At 53.1% G+C, this 23,252-nt stretch overlaps 2 protein-coding genes across 2 annotated transcripts; one reads left to right on the top strand and one right to left on the bottom strand.

Annotated features, from left to right (window-relative positions):
• Positions 1 to 765: 765 nt before the first annotated feature.
• LOC144727951 (CUB and zona pellucida-like domain-containing protein 1) lies at positions 766 to 17,715 on the top strand. Its single transcript, XM_078607100.1, has 9 exons — positions 766 to 1,034; positions 2,772 to 2,795; positions 3,229 to 3,434; positions 4,169 to 4,302; positions 5,471 to 5,597; positions 5,855 to 5,964; positions 13,807 to 13,903; positions 14,777 to 14,951; positions 16,935 to 17,715. Exons 1-9 carry the CDS (start codon positions 968 to 970, stop codon positions 17,081 to 17,083), a joined length of 1,089 nt encoding a protein of 362 aa, XP_078463226.1. The 5' UTR covers positions 766 to 967; the 3' UTR covers positions 17,084 to 17,715.
• Positions 6,670 to 12,797, bottom strand: LOC144727950 (uncharacterized). Its single transcript, XM_078607099.1, has 2 exons — positions 11,472 to 12,797; positions 6,670 to 6,748 (listed from the first exon to the last, which is right to left on the bottom strand). Exons 1-2 carry the CDS (start codon positions 12,741 to 12,743, stop codon positions 6,737 to 6,739), a joined length of 1,284 nt encoding a protein of 427 aa, XP_078463225.1. The 5' UTR covers positions 12,744 to 12,797; the 3' UTR covers positions 6,670 to 6,736.
• Positions 17,716 to 23,252: the final 5,537 nt, after the last annotated feature.

Here is a 23,252-nt window from a genome sequence, read left to right as displayed (position 1 = left end):
CTGAGCATTTTAAAATGTCGCCGCAAAAGATGCCTTGTATTTCTATTCACTTATTGAATGTTTGGTAATTTTCTCTCAATTCTATTCTCATCGTGCCATCGGCACCACGTCACGTGATGACGTTCCCACGCGGGTCCCTTGCATAGCAGTGCGACCCTCTGGTTTGAGAAGGGCCCAGGGAAGCAGAGCCTACAGAGCCACCTCCGAGGAGATTTCTTCCACTGACCTCTGGGCCACAAACAGGAGTAGCTGGAAGCACTTTCCCCACCCACTCGGCACATGAAACCGAAGGTTTGGATGCATGGCAGCCAAACCAATAACCTCCTTCTCAGAGGTGGAATTGAATCCAAGTAAGGGTAGAACCTCGTTTATACGCGAGGACTTTTTGTCCGTGAGCACACCGCCATCAACTTGCCGCGTTGCAGAATGCAGTCTAATCCCAGGCGGCTGCCTGGATTCGAACTCAGGTGCTCAGAGGTGCCAACTCAGTGCACTGATCTCTGAACCACTAGGCCACCTCGTGACTGCATTTGAGTTGTTAATCTGGCCATCGACTTGCACTTAGATGACACACAGTTCCAGGGGGAAGTTGACTTTCGAATGAATGCCCCGGGTGGTTTGGCGTGCAGGCTACGATACTTACTATTTATGTAAATGAATATGAAAAAGGGCACACGAGGACTGGAAATGCCAGACAATTTGAGTTCCTGTAAGATCTGACGTGAACCAAACACCTTATCACAAAGCTTTGAACCCTCAAACCTTTGTCCCCCTCCCACCAGAGCCGCCACAAACGATCTCCCATCAACCACCACGGCACAACTCTGCGACCTCCACCTGTCACCCTGACGCTCGTCAAACGCCGAGAAGACGACGGCGTGTGGGTGCGTCCGAGTCCGAGAGGCAAAACGAAAGCACGGAGTAAGAGACGGAACGGGCTGCCGGCTGCCCGGCTCCTTCTCTCGCCATGCCACTCGCGTTCTGCCCGCTGCTGATGGTCGCGGTCGCGACTTTCGTCTCACTAGGCGCTGCTCGTAAGTTTGAAACTCACGGAGGCTCTCAATCTCATGTTGCCGACGAGGTGACCGATTGTTGACAGACACTGGGGGGGTTTGAGGGCGCCGCCAGCAAAGTGGGCCTCGTTGAGAAATAATGCGGCGTTCGTAACAGTGATTTTGATTGTCTTCTAAAAGTAGTTGTCATTTTTTAAAAAAAGTGATAGTCACACGTGCACTCGTCATAATGATAATCGTGAAACGTCTATTTTGCGATGGAAACGTGGACAAACATCTAAAACGAAATCGGTAGAAGTGAATTCAACGTGCAACCCCCCCCCCCCCCATTGATTTATAGTGCGTTGATCACACATCAACAAACATCGATCACTCATCAACACACATTGACCACACATCAACACACATCGATCACACATCAACAAACAACAAATCGCTGTTCATGGCAGAGCCGGGTGTCATCAGCGTAGCGACGGTGGCCACTGCCGAACTGGAGATGATTTGGCCAAGTGGAAGGAGACGTTGTCAGGAGAGCGGAGGACGAAGGCGGAGCCTTGTGGTACACCACAAAGCAACGTTCCCTGGGATAAGGTGGTGGCCTTTGTATTGAAGCATCGAGGAGCGTTTGAGACGGGACAGACATTTCCAAGGTTGATGGGGCCCGTCGTGAGTTGTGTTAGCACGCCAGTGACCGCGGTCGTTTGTACGTTGAACTTCTTTCGCACCGTGCGTAGCCAACCGCGCTAATCGGAGGTGCACGAGGGAAGGACAACAGACTAAAGGCAGAAAAGGCAGTTCTCAAGAAATTAGTTTGAAAACTCGGCCACCCTAATGACGACTCAGCCATCACTTATGACAGTCCCCCAACAAACTTGGGGGTGCCTCGTCCATTCCCAAATGCTCCTTTGCGGTAATAGTACCGGAGGTACCCATGGCAGTGACTTCGACACAGCTGGTCATGTCTTGGTGCTTTGGGAGGCTAGACTCTGCTGGGTAGAGGACGGACTAGAAAATTAAACGTGTTTTGAACGGTAATCACGAAGAACACCGTCTCTGTTTGCGTGTCTGTTCTGACTGTGTCGCCTTCAGCCGAGCCATCGGCACCACGAGTGCGTTCACTGCAATGTTGTTGGTGCGAGTGGCTTCTCAACTGAGCTCTGTATGACAGTGAGTGTGCATTGTGATATCGAACGTTCGTCTTTATAGCACAACCCCCCTCCTGCTTGACCATCTCATTTCATAGTTCACGACCTTTGGACGCGTGCGAAGAAAGAGCGCCAGAGCTCAATCGGATTACTCCGGGCATAGAGATTCTGATTCTTAAACCGGTTTATTTTACCGGTTAACGGTTACGAGCTTTCAGTTCGTCCCCACTCCCTGCGCGTGACACAGCAGCCTCCCCCCTGCCCTGCCTGGCACGCCAGGCCGTGCTACGTCGTGCCATGGTCGGGGCAGTGAGAGGAGCCACCCATTCATTTATAACACCCAGCGAGGTGCTGCTCCGCACGTTTCTTCCGAGGCAGTTCCAACAGTTCCAGTTCCACAGTTCCAATAGTTCCACTTCAAGCAGCTGCTTGTGTGGGGGGTGGGGGGGGGGACGACGACACCCAAGCGTAGCTCACCTCTTGCCTTGAACAAGCGAGACAAAAACAATAAATCACTGACACGGAAGAAATGTCACCCCAAGTGTTAATCAATGTTTGCATTTTGTTGTTTTAATGGAATCACCGCCATCATCATCACCCCCACGTGGAGCAGAACCACCGACCTCCGCTGCTGCCGGTAAGAAACACAACTTTTGGGGATTCAGAGCTAATGACTGAGCATACCTCATTTTAACCGTGGACATGTACACGTCGATCTCTTCAACGAACTGGGTGCATGCACGCGGCGCGCACGCACGCAGCCAGCCGTGCTCATCTTCCACAAACACCCGACGTCTCTACACCCAGCCGGCCCGAAACATAACCGCGCCACCGTCTGAATAATCTTGACTTGAAGCTTTCGTGACTGCAGGAATCCATACTCTTTGGTTCTTTCGGTAAAGTCACGTAGGCAGAAAAATAAAACAAAATATTAAAAATATTTTTGGTTTTATAATAAATATGTTTTGTTTTATTTTTCTGCCTACTTGACTTTACCGAAAGAACCAAAAAGAGTATCGTCTGAATACTCTGCCCCGCTTTGTTCCACTGCGTGTCGCCAACATCATCAGAAACGTCGTCGTCGGCGGCGAGACGGGCGGAGCTGATGAACTGCACGTCGCGCTACATGGAGCTGCAGATCCCGCTGAGCGAACTGAGCGAGCTCGGCCTCGCGCCGTCCGACGTCCACCTGGAGGACCCCTCGTGCCGTGGCTCCATCTCGGGGCAGCACCTGGTCCTGCACACCGACCTGCTCGGCTGTGGCTCCACCGCACAGGTTATCCGCAGAATCGTGTTCACACAAACACAACGATGACTCCCAGTGGCATTAACAGACTGTTGGGGCAAAGCGCTGTTAGCGAGCAGCACATGTGAAGGTCGGTACACGGCACACACGAGGGGGTGGATTGGCCAGCACCACGCCCGGCCGCCTTTGTCTCCCCAGTGACGATGTTCACACACCGTTACACCAGGTACTCATTTCAGGCTGAGTCGACCTAGGGGAGCCCCTCCCCGTAATCCGTGGTGTACGGCAGGGAGAGAAGTTCACGCGAGAGGTCTCACGTTTGGCGCACTGGTCCCTCGCTGACCAGGCGCGCGACTAACGAACGAACGAACGGACGGACGAATTATACCGAGAGAACAAAAGCATTTTGGCAGCACAAAACGCGCACATCAGAGACACGACACATTGACCGGGGAGTTACAAGTTGAAGTTCGGCTTGGGCCGGAGACGTCTCTGAGAGAAAGGGGCGAGGGTGGATTGACGAGAGCCATGACGGACTGGCAGTCGACAAGGCAACACGCCAGACAGGGGGAGAGCCACCCTCGGACACCGAGGGGTCAGATTTTAGATCACGTGCAGGAGAGACAGAGGTCGATTACCGGGGCATCACAAGACCCACGTGGGATGGTGACGACGTCGGGGAGGCAATTCAGTGGTGGATCGAGCGTGGCTGTGCACAACAGGCGCTGGAGGCGCCCTTGCTTTAATCCCTCTCCCCACCCCAGGCACACGATGGCAACATTCACTACTCGAACACCGCGTACGGATTCGTGTCGGGAACCAGTGCTAAGAAGCTGCGCATCCCCATGAACTGCTACATCGGCTCCGAGGGAAGGGTCATCGCGAGCTTCGCTCCCAGGTGACCTCGCCTGGGGGTCGCGCGTTCGCCACCTCGGAGTCGTAACAGCACTCACCTGCCTGGTGAGTGCTGTTACGACTCCACTCACCAGGCTGTCGCCTGATGAAGCTAGTTGTAATTGCTGGCGAAACGTCGTACTCAGATGGTAAATGTTGTGGCTTGGCTCTCCAACACACCGGTGTGCTGTACTAGTATACTAGACTATACACTACACTATACACTACACTACTATACACTACACTACTATACACTACGCTACACACTAGTGCTGTACTAGTGACGAATTGGCACGTTCTGTTTACGCGACAACCCTTACTAGTTGGCTGTCGGGTGGTGGCGGGTTTTAACGACACATTTATATATTTACGTGATCTAACCCAAAAAAAACTCGATTTTGGTTGCCTGGTGTGTTCACCACAATGATACGCGCCACCTGCTTGTTCAGTTGGCCGTTAATGAGATCCCGTGGCATAATTCAATGGTCCACACTTGCCAAAATTACCAAAATTGCTCATTTAGAATCTATGCAATAACCATCGCCACCCTACTGCAAAAACATGGCAGGTCCCTCCTGAATGAAGAGTCATAAGGCTCGTTGAGTCCATCCAAGCATAATAACTACAACAGCCACTTGTAATCTACATTGTATGATTACAAGGTACAAATGAATGTATTTGTGTCAATCCCAGTTATTAATTCACGATGAGCGACAGGGAGCCTGGCATGCACCTGGGAAAACATGATTGCAATTCTTGCTCAAAAAATATAAAACGACGCTATTTTTATTTTACCAGGTAAAGCCCACTGAGCTATGTAGCTCTATTTCAGACGCGACCTGGCTTTCACAAATGATAGCTCAACGAAGTGGCTTATCGTGTAGAAATTTATAGCGGCCAAATAACCTAAACGCGCGTTTCTAAATGTGAAAGGAAACCCCGGAGGACCCAGAGAAAAATCCCCATGACCACGGGGAGAGAGACATGCAAAATGTATACAGGTGTAAGCGTTGCGATCGAACTCACGACTTCCTGTATACCAGGCGATGTAGTTAACATCTCGGCACGCGCGGCTCATTATGAGACCTTCAGGTGGCGGTGCCTGTTCGCTTGTAAGACGCGTGCACTGACGTGGCAATGCGGGTGTCTGTGCGCCCCCCGTCTCGCTGCAGGGTGTACGACAAGTACAGCTCGGGCACCTTCGACCTGAGCATCGCGATCTACACCAGCCAGGCCTTCAGCCAGGCCGTCCGCGCGTACCCATTCGAGGTGGACCTCGGAGCCCCGATCTACGCAGAGGTTGGAGAGACGAGCTTGCGTTGTGCCCACCGCTCACGGTCGCACGGCAGCGTGACATGAGGCACTGCCCATGGCTGCCATCACATGGTTGCTGGATCGGTCGTGTGGGCCGGTGAAAGCCAAGGGCTCAACCGAAGTCGTCACAGCTACGTGAACGGCGTGCCGACTGTGCGCTTGGCTGACTCCCAAGTGGCCGGGTCACCCAATGACCACTTTCACTTCTACCCAACGACCAAGCATTCCTCTTGTTTCACCAGGTGCTGCTCAACTCCTACGATAACAGCCTGCAGCTCCTGCTGGAGACGTGCAAGGCTTCCCCGAATCCAGGCACCGCCGACAGCGAGTCCTACGTCATAATTAGAGATGGGTGAGAGAAAATATAACGAAAGCGATGCTTTTTTTATGTATGTATCTATGTACGGCGAACTTCTTTCACACCGTACGTAGCCAACCGTGCTAATCGGAAGTGGGGGTGAGGAAGCAGCCACAGTTCTGTAAGCAGACCACAAGGTGGACCCTCGTTCAACTTTGAATTCGTTTTTTTAAAATAACAGTTTCCATTTCATTCCATATTGCCGTCCAATACTGCATGCAATAGCAGTGTAGAGATGAGCCGACACGAGATTGCAGGGGTCTCGTCCTTTATTCCTTTCCTTCCATTCACACCTGTCGCCAGCCGTCCCAATCCCGTTCCCGCCAAAGGCCCCTCTTTCCCCCCCGTTCTCTCCTTATATCACCTCGATCACCCCTCCCCCTAACCCATCTATTGGTGGGAATCCTTCCCCTGACACCCCTACATCACCCCCCCCCCCCGGAGAAAAAATAACCGTCCTCGGTTCTGCCTCCCCCATGGACCATTTAAGTCTCCCCATGCCTCCCACCACTGACAGTGACGACAGCCCTTACCCCCCCCCACAACCATACAATGCAATATAACACAACAAATCAATTGCGCGGCCTGCCCAGGTCTCCAGCCAGCATCCCGTAACAGCCCGGACATCCACAGGCAGCAGATGACCGTGGCGGCCCCCTCCTTCGAAGGCCCTCTCGTCGCGGTCCCTGGTTCGGTGGTGCCGGTGTCGCCTTGCCTGGCGCTGCTGTCTCTCCGGCCCCCGCTCGTGCCGCCGCTCCGTCAGGCCTCACATGGGGTGCTGTAGGTGACAAGGGAACACAGGGCACCGAACCCCCTGCCGGTCGGCGCGTGGTGGTCGGCGACCTTGGCCTGGGTAGGGATGATGATGATGTTGGCAGTGATGTTGGTGGTGATGTTGGTGAAGATGACGGTGGAGAGATGTATGGCTTAAGGCGGGTGGGGTGTACAAACCATCGTCGCTTACCCAGTTGGACCTGGACGCACTGCGGTCGGAGTGCTTTGATGACCTCGACCGGCCCTTTCCAGGGTCGGTGCAGCTTTGGTGAGAGGCCAACCGGCACCTGAGGACAGTGTAGCCATGCCTGGTCCCCGACTTTAAAGGGGTTGGCTGTCACTGTCCTCTCCCGTATCCGTACATTACTCTCTTGGCTCGCGGCCGATGCGGCCTCGGCTGCCTGGCGGGCCTCTCTCAAATAAATGAGGGAGGTCTTTAGTGCCTTCGGCCATGCGTCGGCTCTTGCCGGAATGTCCGTCAGCTGCACCTCAATAGGCGGAACGGGATCCCGTCCGTACATCAGGAAAAACGGCGAGAACCCCGTCGCCGCGTGTGGGGCCACCCTGTACGCCGCTAAGACCGATGGAATGTGGAGGTCCCAGTCGGAATGGTTTTCGTCCACCACTTGGGACAGCATGGCCGCTATGGTGCGGTTAAGCCGCTCTACCATCCCATCGGTCTGGGGATGATATGGAGATGTTCGGACCTTTTTAGTGCCCAGGATAGAGCAGACGTCCTTCAATAGCTGTGAGGAGAAATTCCTGCCCTGATCCGTGAGCAACCGCTCCGGTGCCCCCTTATCAAGGACATAGCCTCCCACGAAGGCATCGGCGATGGTCTGTGCCGTTTGGTCCGGGAGGGCCCACGCCATCGGCCACCTCGTGCAGTACTCGACTCCGACCAACAGGTATTTATTTCCCCGTGGCGTGACCGGCAGCGGTCCCAAGATGTCCAACGCAACCAATTCGTTGACCCTGGTCACCGTGATGGGCTGTAGGGGCGCCCGGCTTACCCGGGGTGGCGGCTTTCGCCGCGCACATTCGACGCAGGTAGCGACCCATCGATGCACGTCAGCGGTCATACCTGGCCAAAAGTACCGACCCTGTAATGTGTGCAGTGTCTTCCGCCCTGCCAGGTGCAGCAGCTGGCGGCCGTGTACGTCCATAACCAATTGTTGACGCAGCGACTCCGGAACTACCAGGCATCGCCGGCGCCCTGTCGGGTCCCATCGCATGAGGAGATCCTCCCATACGATGTACTCCTCCCCCCCTGCCTCTGCTGAGGCGCGTAGTGTTCGCAGTGGGGCTTCCTCCAGCTGTAGCCGTCTCCAATCATCCAAGGTCAGCCCCAGGTCGTGGTCGGTCAGCTGGACCTCACCCTGTGCGCCCTCCGCCGTGCGTACAGGAGCGATGACCGTCCCCTCCGGCCTCGCCTCCTTGCAGCGTGCCCCGCCTGTGGTGCATGCACAAGGGCCCTGGGGCACCAGTCGGGACAATGCGTCTGCGTTGGCATGTCTGGTCCCTTTGCGATGCACTACTTGGTACCTGTACTCCTGCAGGCGTTCTATCCATCTGGCCAGCTGGCCCGAAGGCTGGTCGATGCGGAGCGAATACTGCAAGGCCGCGTGGTCAGTGCGGACCGTAAATTTGCGACCATACAGGTAGGGTCGGAATTGCTGCACAAAGTGAACGACTGCCAGGAGTTCCCTACGTGTGACGCAGTAGCGCTGCTCCGCTGATGAAAGCACGCGACTACCATAGGCGATAACCACCTCCCGACCCTGCTGGACTTGCGACAAAACACTGCCGATGCCCACATCGCTGGCGTCCGTGTCCAGGATAAAGGGGAGGCCAAAATCCGGAAAGGCCAATGGTGGTGCATCTGTCAGACGTGAGCGCAGCTGCTGGAATGCCTCTTCCTCCAGAGGGCCCCAATAAAACCTCTGGTTCTTCGCCGTCAACACGTGCAAGGGCTTGGCAATGGTTGCGAAGTTGGGCACAAACCGGCGGTAGTAAGAAACGAAACCCACAAACCGGCGTACCTCCGGAACCGTTGTGGGAACAGCCCAGGCCCTCACGCAGGCCGTCTTTTCCGGGTCTGTAGCCACTCCCGACTCACTGACGACGTGGCCCAAGTAGCGTACCGACGACTGCATAAGGTGGCACTTCGACGGCTTGAGCTTCAAGTTCGCGTTCCGGAACCGCAGGAACACCTGACGCAATCGGTCAATGTGTTCCTCGAATGATCGGCTGAAAACAATGACGTCGTCCAGGTAGATGAGGCACGTTTCCCATTGGAGGCCTGCCAAGGCCAACTCCATTATGCGTTGGAACGTTGCCGGCGCCGTCTGGAGGCCCATAGGCAGGCAGTTGAACTCGAACAGGCCCTGTGGTGTCCGGAATGCTGTTTTAGGCCGGGAGTCCGCGTCTAGTGGGACCTGCCAGAACCCGGACAACAAATCCAGCGTACTGAAAAATTTTGCTCCCGCCAGTGCATCCAATGAGTCGTCGATACGTGGTAGGGGATATGCGTCGGCCAGCGTGACGGCATTGAGGCGTCGGAAGTCCACACAGAATCTCAGTGACCCATCTGACTTCTTGACTAGGACCACCGGTGCCCCCCAGGGACTCGAGGATGGAGAAATTATGTCGGCCCGCAGCATCTCCTGCACCGCTTGTTGAATGTGCCCTTTTTCCATTGGGCTCATTCTATATGTGTTTTGGCGCAGGGGTGCGGCATCTCCCGTGTTGATGTGGTGCTGTGACAGATTTGTGCGCCCTAGGTCGAACGGTCCCCGGCTGAACACGTCTGAGAACTCCTGCAATAACGAGTGCAGCTGCTGTTTCTGGTCGGGCGGCAATCCCGGCTCAGGCCCCGCCAGCTGGTCCATCCACGATTTGGCCCCTCTGTCCTCGGACTGGCTGATGCTGCCTACAAGCTCGGGCTCTGTCCCTGGGGCTCCTAGTGACAAGGGACTAACGTGGGCCAGAACTGTTCCCTCCTGCACCGTCGCTGTTCTATCGGAGGTGTTCAGCACCTGAATGAACAGATGCTGGTTCCTCTGTACAATAGTTTCGGCCCCCACCAGCGCATGACGATCCATGGCCGCTGACGCCGGAGACACCAGGATGGGTGAGTCTGGTCGGGCTGTCACGAGGGGGGACCGATATTGCAGCGGAACCAGCATCTGGGCTGCCGGGGGAATGGAGACAGACTTACTGACCAGAGCCTGCACGTAGGGTACACCCCGGCTGGCCCCCTCCGCCTTTAGGAAATGGAGATGCGTTCCCTGGACTTCCACCCGCCCATTGGCCAGATCGATTTTCATTGGCATCCGCCTCAGAAAGTCCGTCCCCAACAGGCAGGGTACGGGCAACGTTGCGGAGACAAGGATGGGTCCTGCTACCGAAAGCTGCCCAATCTGTATCGGGGCTTCAACCTGGCCCAGGAAGCCCATGCTGCCTCCATTTGCTGCAATGAACGTTGTCTTGACGGGGACTAAAGGTCGGATTTTATCCGGCAGCATCTCATGCATGGTGCTCGAGATGATCGTGGCTGATGCCCCCGTATCGACCAAGATACGTGCCGACACTCCCGCGATTTCACCGACCAGGACCGAGGTTCCTGACGTGGCCGCTACCACCCGCCTTGCCAGCTTCCTCCATTGTGTGGCTGAGTCCGGCCACTGACCAGGCGGCGTCTCGTTATCCTGTGGTGCATGGTGAAATGATGGGGGATGGGTGTGGATGGACTGAAGATGGGGTTCCTCCCTTTGGAGTGCGTCACAGCAGGGTGAACACGCCCTTGTTACATAGTGTGGGCTTACCCCTGGGTTGCGGGCTGGGCTCTCTATGTAGTGCAAATTGCCCCCCCTAGGTGACGTAGGATGGGCCCCCCTTGTGGTGTGGGGGGGCCCCCCCATTGTAGGGGGCGGTGGGGACTGGGGGGTGGGCCTTCCCGTGAGCCCCTCCCTTTCCTTTGTCACGGGGGCGTGGTCCCCCTGGTTCCGTCTCGCTCTGTCGCAAAGCGGTGGTGAGGCGGGTCGTGGAATTGCTCCAGGGCGCAATGTCAATCGTGTGGGCTGCCTCCGCCCCCGGGCCGTTGCCCCTGGCAACTCGCCGGCGTTGCAGGTAACTGGTGACGTCACGCCCGCCGGCGACGTCACGCCCGCCGGTGACGTCACGCCCGCCCGCGAACCCACGCCCGCCCGCGAAACCACGCCCACCCGCGACGTCACGCCCGCCCGCGAAACCCCGCCCGCGCGCGACGTCACGCCCGGCATCGACGTCGCTGCCGGCCGCGACGTCACTTCCGCCCGCGACGTCACCTCCGCCCGCGACGTCACCTCCGTCCGCGACGTCCCTCCCGGCGTCGGCGCGACTCCCGGCGTGGTCCCCGGCCTCGGCGCGATCCCCGACGCGGTCCCTGGCCCCGGCGCGATTCCAGGCGCGGTCCACGGCCCCGGCGCAATTCCCGGCGCGATCCGCGACACCACTTCCGACCGCGACGTCACTTCCGGACGCAACGTCACGTCCGTTCGCGACGCCACTCCGGGTCGCGATGCGACCACAGGCCCCGGCGCTATCCCCTTCCCCCGACCAGAACAGCGGGGACCGGGAAACGACACCACCGGCGCCCACCCCGAGGAGACTCCCGGTGAGTTCGCGGCGTCGGAATTGTAATTACCCGGCCCGCCCGAGAGGCCGGGTGGGACGGCGTCACTCGCCTGGCTCCTGTCGGCGTTCGGCCCCGGCAGGTTCCAGGTGACGTTGGCGGCCTCCGGCTCCGTGCGGCACCCCCTCGCCACATGCCCCTCGCGACCACAACGGTGGCAGACCCACGGGGCGTTGCGTCGGGGGGGCTCGGCGCGATGTTGTAGAGGCGGCTGCCAGCGACGCGGCGGCTGGTCCCTCTGCTCCGCCAGTCCCCGGATCGCCGCGTACACCTCCCGTAGCGATGGCTCCGTCTCAGACGTCGGCGGTCCGTCCCCAGATGCCCCACCGGCAGCCTGTGGTGACGGTGCAGGTTCGGCGGTTAGTGTCGCTGGACCAAGTAGCGCCGTGGCAACGGCTCGGCTGTTCCCCCCCGCCGCGCCAGCCACCGGGCCCACGGGTGGCGCCCGGCCCATGACCTGCTCGTGGGCTTGGATGGTCCGGGCAGCCCACAGCGAGGTGCGTTCTTCCGGCGTCACTACGGGCATTACAACGCCGGCGCGGCAAGCGTAGGCGATGAGGTGCTCGACCACGAGGTCCTCGAGCGCTTCTTCAGCCAGGCGAGGGAAAGCTCTCCTCGCCAACACGAGCAGCGCCCCCCTGTAGGCTAAAGGGGATTCTTTAGCCCCTCGCTGGCGATCCTGGAACCGTTTAAAGGCTCCTTCCGCCGGGCAATAGATCTCCCCCAAAGCCTCGTAGGCCGCCTGTAGCGTGGACTTGCTGTGCGAGGGAAGGGAGGTGTAAGAGGAGAGTGCTTCTTTGCCCAGAACAGATGGCAGCGCTCGTAGGGCCTCTTCGTCTGTCCACTCGAGAGCGTGGAAGGCAGCCTCGAATCGGCGGACAAACTCCTCCCAATCTTCTTCCTCAGCCACAAACTTGTCGACGGGCCCCAGCCGACGCGGCCGTCCGGCCACCTGCTCTCCGTGTTGGGTGTTTAGCCCTGGGGGTTTTGGCGGGAGCGGCGGCGGCTGGCGTGACGAGGTTGGTTGCGGCTCCTGCCCGGCCGGCTGGTCGGCGTCCGGTTCCCGTGGCCTCTCCTCCCGTAGTACGCGTGGGGGTGGGGGTCCCGGTGCCGGCGGGCCCCCCATAGGGAGCCTCTGCAAGAGCTCCTGGAGCGCCCTCTCCACGCGGGCCATGCGGTCCTCCATGCGATCCTCCAGGCGATCCGGGCCCCCTTCTGCTGCTTCTGACAGCAGGCCCCCTTGTTGCCCAGGATGTGAAGGATCCCCGGCCCCTGCTTCCTCCTCCCTCGGCTCCCTCCCGCGAGGATTCTTCTTTGTAGCCATTAGGATCCCACCGCTGCCACCAAATGTAGAGATGAGCCGACACGAGATTGCAGGGGTCTCGTCCTTTATTCCTTTCCTTCCATTCACACCTGTCGCCAGCCGTCCCAATCCCGTTCCCACCAAAGGCCCCTCTTTCCCCCCCGTTCTCTCCTTATATCACCTCGATCACCCCTCCCCCTAACCCATCTATTGGTGGGAATCCTTCCCCTGACACCCCTACAGCAGTATTGGACGGCCCGTTTGTATGGCTAGCAGGCAATGTGATGATCCAGCGATTAAAACCATATTTCAAGCTCATGATACATGCGTTGTATCATGCGTGCACGTTTTCATTATTGATGATTAATGATTTGTGCGAGTTATATGGTAATTATATGCAACTAACACATTTAGGCTCATGGGATAAATAAGGCAATACAAATGAGAGAGAAAAAAATAAATTACGTGCAATTTTCGAACTAAATGCTACCACCTTAATCAATATTCTGAATCAAGGAGAAAGCCAAGGGCTCAATCGAAGTTGGGTGCCGTGGTGGCAAGATGTTGACTATCTGGCATGCAGGAGGTTGTGGGTTCGATCCCGACCCTGATGCCTGCTGTATATTTGGAGTTTGCGTGTCTCTCTCTCATAATCATCACGTTGGCTAGGAGATGTTAACTACCTCGCCTGGTTTGCAGGAGGCCTGGGTTCGATCCCGACCCTGACGCCTGCTGCTGTATATTTGGAGTTTGTGTGTCTCGTTCTCCCTGTGATCACATGGATTTTTCTCCAGGTCCTCCACATTTCGAAAATGTATTTTAGAGTATTTGGCTGCTATAAATTTCGGCATGATAAGCCACTTGATTAGGGTATCATTTGTGATAGCCTAATTATTTTTGAAAAACAGGGAAATATCTCAGTGGGCCTTACCTGGTAAAAATTAAGTTTAAATAGTTATAGAAATTGAGAATACGTGTTAAACTGAGAATGTGGTTGTTCAAATTGTAATTATGAACGTGTATGCTACAACTTGCTCCTCTGAACTTGCTTGTGTTTTGTGGACTCTTTGTCTGCCGACTGCAGGTGCCAGGTGGATCCTTCCTACGCCACCTACTACAGCGGCGACGAGAAGAGGCAGCACTTCAGCTTCCAGAGCGTGGAGTTCTTCAGCGGATCCCAGGTATACAAGACTCACGAGCCCTCATCCGAGATGTCATTCGTACATGAAGTGGCCTCTCCGATGTTTCAAATGTACAGTGATATGGGGTACGCTTGTGGAGAGCCAATTCAGATGTGCAGACCCTGAATTCATAGATCCTAAAGTACACGGTAGTAGTATTTCCCCCCTCCCCCCCCAGATGTTTGTCAGGACAAAGTGGTGAATGCTTTTGAGGCAGCTCTCAAACAGAGAAAATCTCAAGATGTGGTGGTACGATTCCCGTGGCCGCCCTGGTGAATACCGTGTGTGTGTTAACCAAAAAAAAACGTGTCGTCTGAATCCCAGTGGATGTTAAACAAAATGCGATGTTTTTCGAAAAATGGGCCAGTCTGTCCATGGCATGGCCCAAACACGCCGGTTGGCATGGTCTAGCGGTGGCACACTAGCCGCTCGTTGCAGAGGTTCATGGTCCAAAGCCCGCAGCCGCCCTGATTAATACTGCAGGTGTAGTAACAGTATGTTAATACATTGGATGTTAAAGATCCCATGACGTTATTCGCAAGAGTAAGCCATTGTGTGCTGGTGCCATTGTCCAAATAAAATGAAATAAATCACCTGCAATGGACTCCAGTGGAATGTACATGATGCACACCTGTGCAGGGAGTTCCTCGTCTATTTATTGACTTCATGTAAGCCAGGTGAACCTTTAAAAAGAGGTCAAAGTAACATGGTATGCCTCAACAGGCCTGTATCTCATCTCCTGGTTAAACAAATGATACTACTACTACGACTACTATCAGAACCTCTAATTAGCACGGTTGGCTATGTATGGTGCGAAAGAAGTTCAAGTATATGTACATAGACACATCGGTGTCTGTTGATGTCCCTGGGCAGGTGTACCTGGAGTGCAACGTGCGCGTGTGCAACATCTCGGACGTGAGCTCGCGCTGCCGGCGAGGGTGCGTGCGGTCCAAGCGCTCCGTGCGTGACCTCGTCGGCCCGGAGAATCGCGCCGAGCACAAAGTGGACCTCTCCCAGGGCCCCGTGCTGCTCCGCAAGACGCACCAGGGTGAACGGACGTTGATTCATCAGTCGGTTATCTCCGATACGTTGGAAGAATATAGAAAAAAAATTAACTCACCTCGCTAACAATAAAAAAAAGTCTACATTTCCCATGGAAAATAAGGCATCGGATGCACGTATTTGATACTCTCCTTGTATTACTTTGAATCAACAGGGAAGGTTCATCTTCTTTAGACCCTGGCCCTTCCTCTTTACACTCCACCCCTTCCTTTTCAGGCCCCGCCCCCTTCCTTTGTAGACCCCATCTCCTTCCTCTTTAGGCCCCGCTCCTTCCTCTTCAGGACAGTTGCATTCCTTTGGACACGGGATTGGGCTGGTTTGGGTCGTGGCGGGGGTTGTGGAAGATGGGTGAGGTTGAGAGTGCATGTGCAGCAGTCGGTACTGGTGGGTGGGGACAGTGGGTTAGGGGTGGGGCAGCTTCATGACAAATTATATCCCTCTGAGAACAATATTACATTTTTTCCCAGTACCCTGCTGTTCAGAAATCATATTGTCTATTGTAGTCACGGTGTATGGATTCCTCAATTATCTACAAATCATCAAGGATTCTCTGATAAACCAAGCGGCAGAATCAAAGCATAATATCAATTGCAGCCCTAGAAATTGCTGCGATTGTGTACAAATGTTGTGATCTTCTGCACAACCCTTAAACGTGGCGATCTCCATGTAAAATAAGACTTTAAATAAAAGCAGCAATTATGAAATCATTCATAGGCAGTGCTCATTTCGTCGCTGTCAATAGAAGTGAAGCGAGTTTGCTTGAATTAACATTTTTAAAGATCGATTTTCAAAATCAAAAGTCATTGTCTCTCTAAACAGAGGCGAAGGAGCAGTGTTTATCGACATTGGATCCTGAGTCGGTGATGGAAATTCCACAATACGTGCCATATGGCTAGATTGATGGGATAAATTGGTGTATTAATAAAGTAGTATTCTATCTTACTTTGACACAACATGGAGTTAGCTTGCGATGTAATCTTGGCGCGCAAATCTCTTCATGAGAGCATCTCCTCTTATCAGAAATGTCTCTCCTACCCCACGTCACCATCGTAAATATTCGGGGTCACATCATAGATCAGAAGCTTGACAATGTGGAACGCCACTCTCTACAGACTCAAAGCTTCAAAACATCGAGCATTGTGTCAGAGAGATCCCACGTGGGAGACGTCAGAAGCAGTTCCGTGGGTGGTATCATTATCCTCAAGGATTCTTCACCGTTAACATCTCGCGTTGCTGCCATTAAGTGACCTGACTATTCGACAGTGGCGGCTCCTGCAAAATCTCTCAGGGGGAGAAAATGTCTGGATGATTGATAAGGATAAGGTCCGACTAGTGCAATGGATAAATTAACGCTTAAGCATGTAAAGGCAACTTCACTTCTTTAATATTAATGCAAAATAAAGTGAATCTTACAATACATCTTGTTTGTTTCTATACTCACTATTATTACAATCCACTCAGTTTCTTTTATTAAAGATTCCACTAGGTGGCGACAAATAATATTGTTGGATGAAACGTGCTTACGTATGATGACGTTAGCACGTATGATGACGTAAGCACGTTAGTGCGAGCCCTCCCGGAAGCCATAGAGAATGCATTGCAGCGCCCGCCGTTCGAAAAAAAACATCTTTGAATGTAAGTCTATGGGACCACTCGGGGCGATTCTCAGCCGGAGTGAAATCGCCCAAAAAGAGGCGGTACTCCACAGAACGTGACATGACGCTGATTGGACTATATCCAGCGGCACAGTGACGGCTAGCGTGACTCTGTGGTTGAATGACATTGGTGGTGCGACGCCCAATCGCCCTAATGAAGAAACCGCCCCTGCTATTCGATAGCACAATTGCGATACGATTAGCGATGTAAACAAAAACATTCGCAATGCGCCGCTGAGACCCGTCCATCCGATGGGTGCGGGGTGGACTTGTTGTTGTTGTTGTTGTGACTGCCGTGTTTATTATCCCCGCAGCTTCCGAAGTGAGCGGCGCGCTATCCGGAATGGTGTACGCGCTCGCCGCTGCTCTGACCGTGGCCGCTGTGTGCGTGGCCGCGGTGAAGATCTTCCACCTGCGCAGCGCCGGCGCCCAGTACCAACTTCTCGTCCCCAACGACGAGTGAAGAAGGGGCGAGAGGTCGCGCACTATTTAACCAGGGGCGCGCACCTTACTTACTTCCTTCTGCCTAATTGCACAAGTATCTCATTGTTCGAGAGCAGCTCCGATCGCAAAGGCGACCTCTTTCGTGAGATGGAGAAGCGGGGTTGCTGTAATACCACTTCCATTGAAATGTAGTGGGATGGGAAATTCGCCACCCGACTTGAAATGAGTTTGTTAAGACAGGACAACATCAGCATCACGGCAGATCCAGGATGGTGATGCTCTGCCAGCCTCTGGCCTGAGGGAGGCAGCACTGGCGATGTATTTGATTCCAGGATCTGGTAGAAAGAAGTGTAGTGTGTGGCTGTATGGGGAAACAAAAATCTGCGTCTTTGGAGTGAGTCATTTGCAAAAGTCTTCAAGTGACTGCGGCCACCAAGTGAACTCGTAAAGAGTAATCGAATGCCTTAAATTCCGTTGTAAAATGTTAAGGGAAGAGTGCGTAAATGTATTTCTCATTAAATAATTATTTTAAAATGTCGATTGCTGTGAGTGGAAGGTGCCCTGCGTGAAGAGTAAGAGGGCTGAGGAGTGCTTGCTCAGGGTGTGGTGTCTGTTTATGTCTGTTCATTAAACACACTTGTCTCTGCAAAACCTGTCTGCCTTGCTCTTTGTATGTGTGTATGTGGAACTTCTTTCGCACCGTATGTACCCAACCGTGCTAATCGGAGGTGCCGGAACATGCAATCAAATGATCTGGTGCCAATGGCACACGTACAGCCCTTTTGTCAATCCACTGCTGGATGAGGGCCACCCTACGCCCTGCGGGTTAAGGTCGCGGTGGTTAGTTTACCACACTTCTCCACGCACATATTCATTTAGTGATCGAATGTTGTCACACGTGACTACACAGTTAAAGCAGCACGTGTCACGTGTTAACCGGGATCACGAAGATCCGGGCCGGACAACCGCAGCTTTGGATTCCCGGACATTTCGAGGGATTCGCTGCAAGAGGGGAGGTGGAGACACGGCAAGTTGGAGGCGGGGAGAATAGACGCGTGAACATTCAAAGAGAGTCCAACAAAATTGATGTTGCTCCACCGCCCCTGCTGACCGACCAACATGTAGCCCCGCACCATCGGGACAACTTGACTGTGCGCTCGCATGTGGAGGTGAACGAGCCCTGGCTGGTCCTGGCGGGTGGTGGGACTGAACCCATTGGGTGGTGGCACTGGTACCTGCGGGTTATCACTAGAATCGCCGGCCCGCCAGCGTAGATCCATCCGGAGTGCGCTGGTTCTCCGAGCGAACTTGCCGCTTGGCCTGGCAGTGAAGCTGCTTGCGGTGCGGGCGCCGCGTGAGTCTGGCAGACCGGTGGGACCCTTGCTCAGGCACAGAGTTGCGGCATTGTACATTTACAATGACATTGACAGTGACATTTACAATTGTAAAGGTTGTGGATTTATTCTCCAACACACCGTGTGATGTACTTGTAACGAATTGGCATGTTTTGTTTACGTGACAAACCTTACTAATTGGCTGTGTCGGGTGGTGGCGGGTTTAATGACACATTTATATATTTACGCGATCTAAATCCCCCAAAAACCTGTATTATGGATGGTATTGGTCGCAAAAGCCGACGTGTTAAAGTGACAGTCTGATTTGTGCCTCGGGGAGGTCTCGGTCAGCTGCGAAGGCGTCCTCCGAGTGAGAGATTTCCCTTCACTCATCGCGAGCAGCTTCGAGTATCGTAGCCACGCCGTTTGAGACTCACTCAGGGCGGGGGAAAATGCGCCCGCGGCTGCGATGGGAGACGATGTCACGACGCGAGGCTGCACTGGGGACACGTAGCAGGTCACGGGCTACACGCTCTAGGAGGACACACCAGCAATGGTGATGGCAGTTGGTGCAGCAAACGACGAATTAGCAACGAACACCGTGGGAGTCGCTCCTAAATATTCACTTTGAAAGGATTTGTTGAGTCGTGCCAGCCGATCTTCAATTGTTCGTGAGGCTTTTGGCAGTGTCAAGGGGGTTGCGTGGTGTGGACTTGAGGGTCATGGGGACAGCATTTGAGTGCTTTGTTGTTTTGTTTCATATTGTTTATGCATGCCTACCGAGGGTAGATAAAAGTGATATCACTTTCACGGGAAGGCCAATAACATGACGAGGTTTTTATTAATTAGAACACCAGATTTGCAGAGGTTACTCATAACAGCCCCACCTCGTGGAGATGTCACGAGCCGCCGCTGGTTAGATCGCGTAAATATATAAATGTGTCGTTAAACCCGCCACCACCTGACACAGCCAACTAGTAAGGGTTTTCACGTAAACAGAGCGTGCCAATTCGTCTCTAGTACAGCACTAACCGGTGTGTTGGAGAGCCAAGCCACAACATTTACAATCTGAGTACGACGTTTCGCCAGTAATTACAACTAGCTTCATCAGGCGACAACCAGATTTTTGTAGACGTCCACCTGTTTCGTTCCTTATATAGAGGCGTAGGTGTCGGTGGCGTGACTTGTGAGCCCTTCACGTGCGAAGGGGCGGGGGGGTTAATGAATGCATGTGATTGACAATGGGTATCCCTTGCCGGTTGCGTTACTTATATGGTAACCAGACTGTGTTGCAGCGGTTTATCATATGAACAGCTTAAAATGTTATCTTCATTAGGCAATTCACGTTGACAGAATCATTGTATATTTTTATTAAACACAGCAAAACAATTCATAGAAGATTATATGTTTTGTATTACGTGTACCACCACTGGTACGTGGACAGCTTCTCAGTGGTACGCAGTTGTCTGTCTCGCCTCCCCTCGTCAAGTAGTACGATGGGCCACGTCGACAGGACTGTGACGAGCCTTGTGCTGGAGACGACTTCGTTGCGTGTGACATTGCGGGACTGAGTCGGCCTTCTTTGCAAGGCCCCCACGGGCCACTGGCGGCCCCCGTGGTGGCCTTTAGTGCGGCCCCTGGCGTGCGGCCTCCCCTACAAGACACACAGCGTGACAGCACCACCCCACCACCATCATCGTCGTCGTCGTCGCCATCATCAGCAGCTGGTGTCAAACCCAACAATGGTTGTAAATGTGTGGCGGCTCTCACAGTGACGATGTCTTATCGGCTCACGTGCCACCCCACGTTCTCTGACAATTAGTGAAGGTCGCTGCTGTAGGAGATGGAATTGTTTGCCAGAGGCTTGGTCCAGGAGAGAAAGGAAATATAAAAGCATGCAACCGTTGCTGCGTATTGTTGCAGGCAGCCATTTAATCAACAACAACAGCAAAGTTTGACATGACTTTGCATAATAAGCTTACAAATTCCTCCGAAACGAATGCATACAAGACATATGCCACCTGACGATTGACACTAAACAGAACATCTGTCACAGCAGCGTGCGTTTGAATGCATTCGAACATTCATCTGAAGCAAAGTTATCTCGACAGGAACTGAGTGCTCACGAACCGTGACCGCGTGTCATTTAAGTCGACAAGCAATTTCCAAACAAGCAGAAATATATTGTAAGCAGAAAACAACGCAGGCATTCTGAAACTAATCTTCACCTGAGTGACCTTCCCCCCCCCCACAGCTTTTGCGTGACTCCTTAAAGTCAGAGTCAGGGCTCACGTCCAGAAGGGTACAATCGTAAACGTTCACGACACGAGGAAATCAACTTGAGAATTCCCCCCCACCGACCTCCTCGAACGAAACACAACGGCGCAGAGAGAAGAGAGAAGAGCTGAGAGCTGTCACCGGCGGTGTCCCGGGGTTGAAGCGGCGAGTCCTGGGCGATGGGGCAGCAGCTTTCTTTCCCTGTGCATTTGCATATCGCGAGAGAACTAAACTCAAAGCACAGCAATGAATTAGTCTTAGCCAAAGGGGCTCATTAGAACACGCAATACCAAGACGAGACGTTACCCGCCCCTGTCTTTTGACATCTGTGGAAAAGAGCTTCACAACTCATCTGATTCCTCCTGCAGTCTTGAGAAAGACAAAGAGTGCACCCGGAAAGAGGTCTCGTGCAAGTATTTTGCATAGAAGCAGGGAGGGGAAATCCCCCCGGGCAAGGGCACCTTTTGTTCCCCGGCGAGACGACGGTGGGCGGAATGCGCCACTCACTCGTGGCACAATGAATGTTCCAGAGTCTTTTGTCTTTGAGAAATGTGAACCTGGCCGCAATAACCACACTGATGTGTCGTTCAGGTAACTCTGACAACGGTGTACAAACATGACAACGCGTATGTTTGCGTGGCCAATTTCAACAAGAAACTTCGTTTTTTTTTTTATAAACAAAGGTACCTCGCTCAGATCTGAGCACTCTACTCACAGAACGTGAATCATAATAACGGCTGCGACATACACAAAAAAAGTTTAAAGTTATTTTTTAAAATGTAATTATTCCTTGTAATAGTATATATGTTGTGTGTCTCTTAACTATATTCTTTGGTTCTTTCGGTAAAGTCACGTAGGTATAACAAATAAAATAAATCACGACGAGGTATAAAAATAAAATAAATCAGACGTTTCGGGCACAACACAAGCGTCGTGATTGATTTTATTTTATTTTTATACCTACGTGACTTTACCGAAAGAACCAAAGAGTATGGATTACTGCAGTCACGAAAGCTTCAAATCAAGATTGTCTCTTAACTGTGATTCTTATTGTTAGCTTCAATGTTAGGTTAGTAACACTTCGTCACTAATGGACCGGAACTTGAGCATGTGGCTGACACGTTGTCAAGGTAAGAACCCTGAAGTAGATCCCTCAGGCCCTCGGGGAACTGGTCTCTGGGTTGTGCTCAAGGCCAGGACCAAGACCACTCATGGGGAGGGCAGCCTTCAGACGCTGTGGGCCTCGCCTTTGGAACGACCTGCCTGAGGATCGGAGGGCATTAGAATTGGTGAATGTTTTTAAACGAAATCTTAAAACATACCTTTTTAAAATTGGCTTTTATTAAAATGCTTTTATTACGTGTTTTTTATGCACTTTATGATACTTGTAATTAATTATGTGATGTGCTTTTTTAAAATGTATTATTCTCATCGTTATATACATTGCGTCAGTCCCTTAGTTTAGTCCTGTAAAGCACTTTGTATTGCATTCTTTGCACGAATTGTGCCATATAAGCAAAGTTTGATTTGATTTTTATTTGATTTAGGTAAGGCCCACTGAGCTGTGTAGCTCTTTCTCAGAAGTGGCCTGGTCACAAATGATAACTCGACGAAGTGGCTGATCACCGTGTGGAAGTGTATAGCAGCCAAACACTCTAAACGCGTGTTTATAAACGTGGAGGGAAAACCCGGAGGACCCGGAGAAATATGCACGCGACCACGGGGAGAACATGCAAATTCCAATTATACAGCAGGCGTCAGGGTCAGGATCGAACCCACGACTTCCTGCACGCCGAAACGATCACTCCCTCCTTCCTTGTTGAACCAATTCTACAATATTTGCACCCTTGTTATTGTGCTAAAGTAGGGGTCCGGCAACCCAAATAACATGATTAGATTGTTTTATTTATTCGGTAAAAATAAATCAATATTTCAGGAGCTGGTGAACTTTAGAGACGGCGGTGGTCCTTAATAATTATTAACGCGTCACGAAGCAGTTCCTTGAAGAGCCCCCAGAGCAGCAGGTTACTAACCCCTGCACATGGTACACTGGACTCCCATGGTGAACTGGACTCTCATGGTAAACTGCAGTTCCATGGTAAACTGGACTCCCATGGTGAACTGAACTCCCATGGTAACTAGACTCCCATGGTAACTAGACTCCCATGGTAAACTGGACTCCCATGATGAACTGGATTCCCATGGTAAACTGGTCTTCCATGGTAAACTGGACTCCCATGGTAAACTGGACTTCCACGGTAGCATCCTCCTCTTCGTGGATGTTCTGCTCGAATGTTTAAACGACCGTTTCAACTCGAACGCGGCACAAGATTGTCCCTCTGCCATAGCAGCCCTCGTCTATAGAAGCGTGGGGAGAGGAGGGGGGTCTAAAAACTTGGAATAGCTGAACAGTGGCACAAGAAGCACGCATCTCATGACTCGCGACTACAACCTCGGTCTCGCTAAACCTCCCACCACCGTAATCACCGATACGATCACCACCACCTCCTCCTCCGCCACCATCACCACCACCATCGCCGCCACTTCCTCCGCCTTGCGTATATAAGGGCGAAAGAG

This window comes from Lampetra planeri, chromosome 27 (genome assembly GCF_965212315.1).
Source record: "Lampetra planeri chromosome 27, kcLamPlan1.2.h2, whole genome shotgun sequence".
Classification (NCBI taxonomy): Eukaryota; Metazoa; Chordata; class Hyperoartia; order Petromyzontiformes; family Petromyzontidae; genus Lampetra; species Lampetra planeri.
The sequence above is the reverse complement of the archived record's forward strand: the minus strand, read 5'-3'. Positions and strand labels throughout refer to the sequence as shown.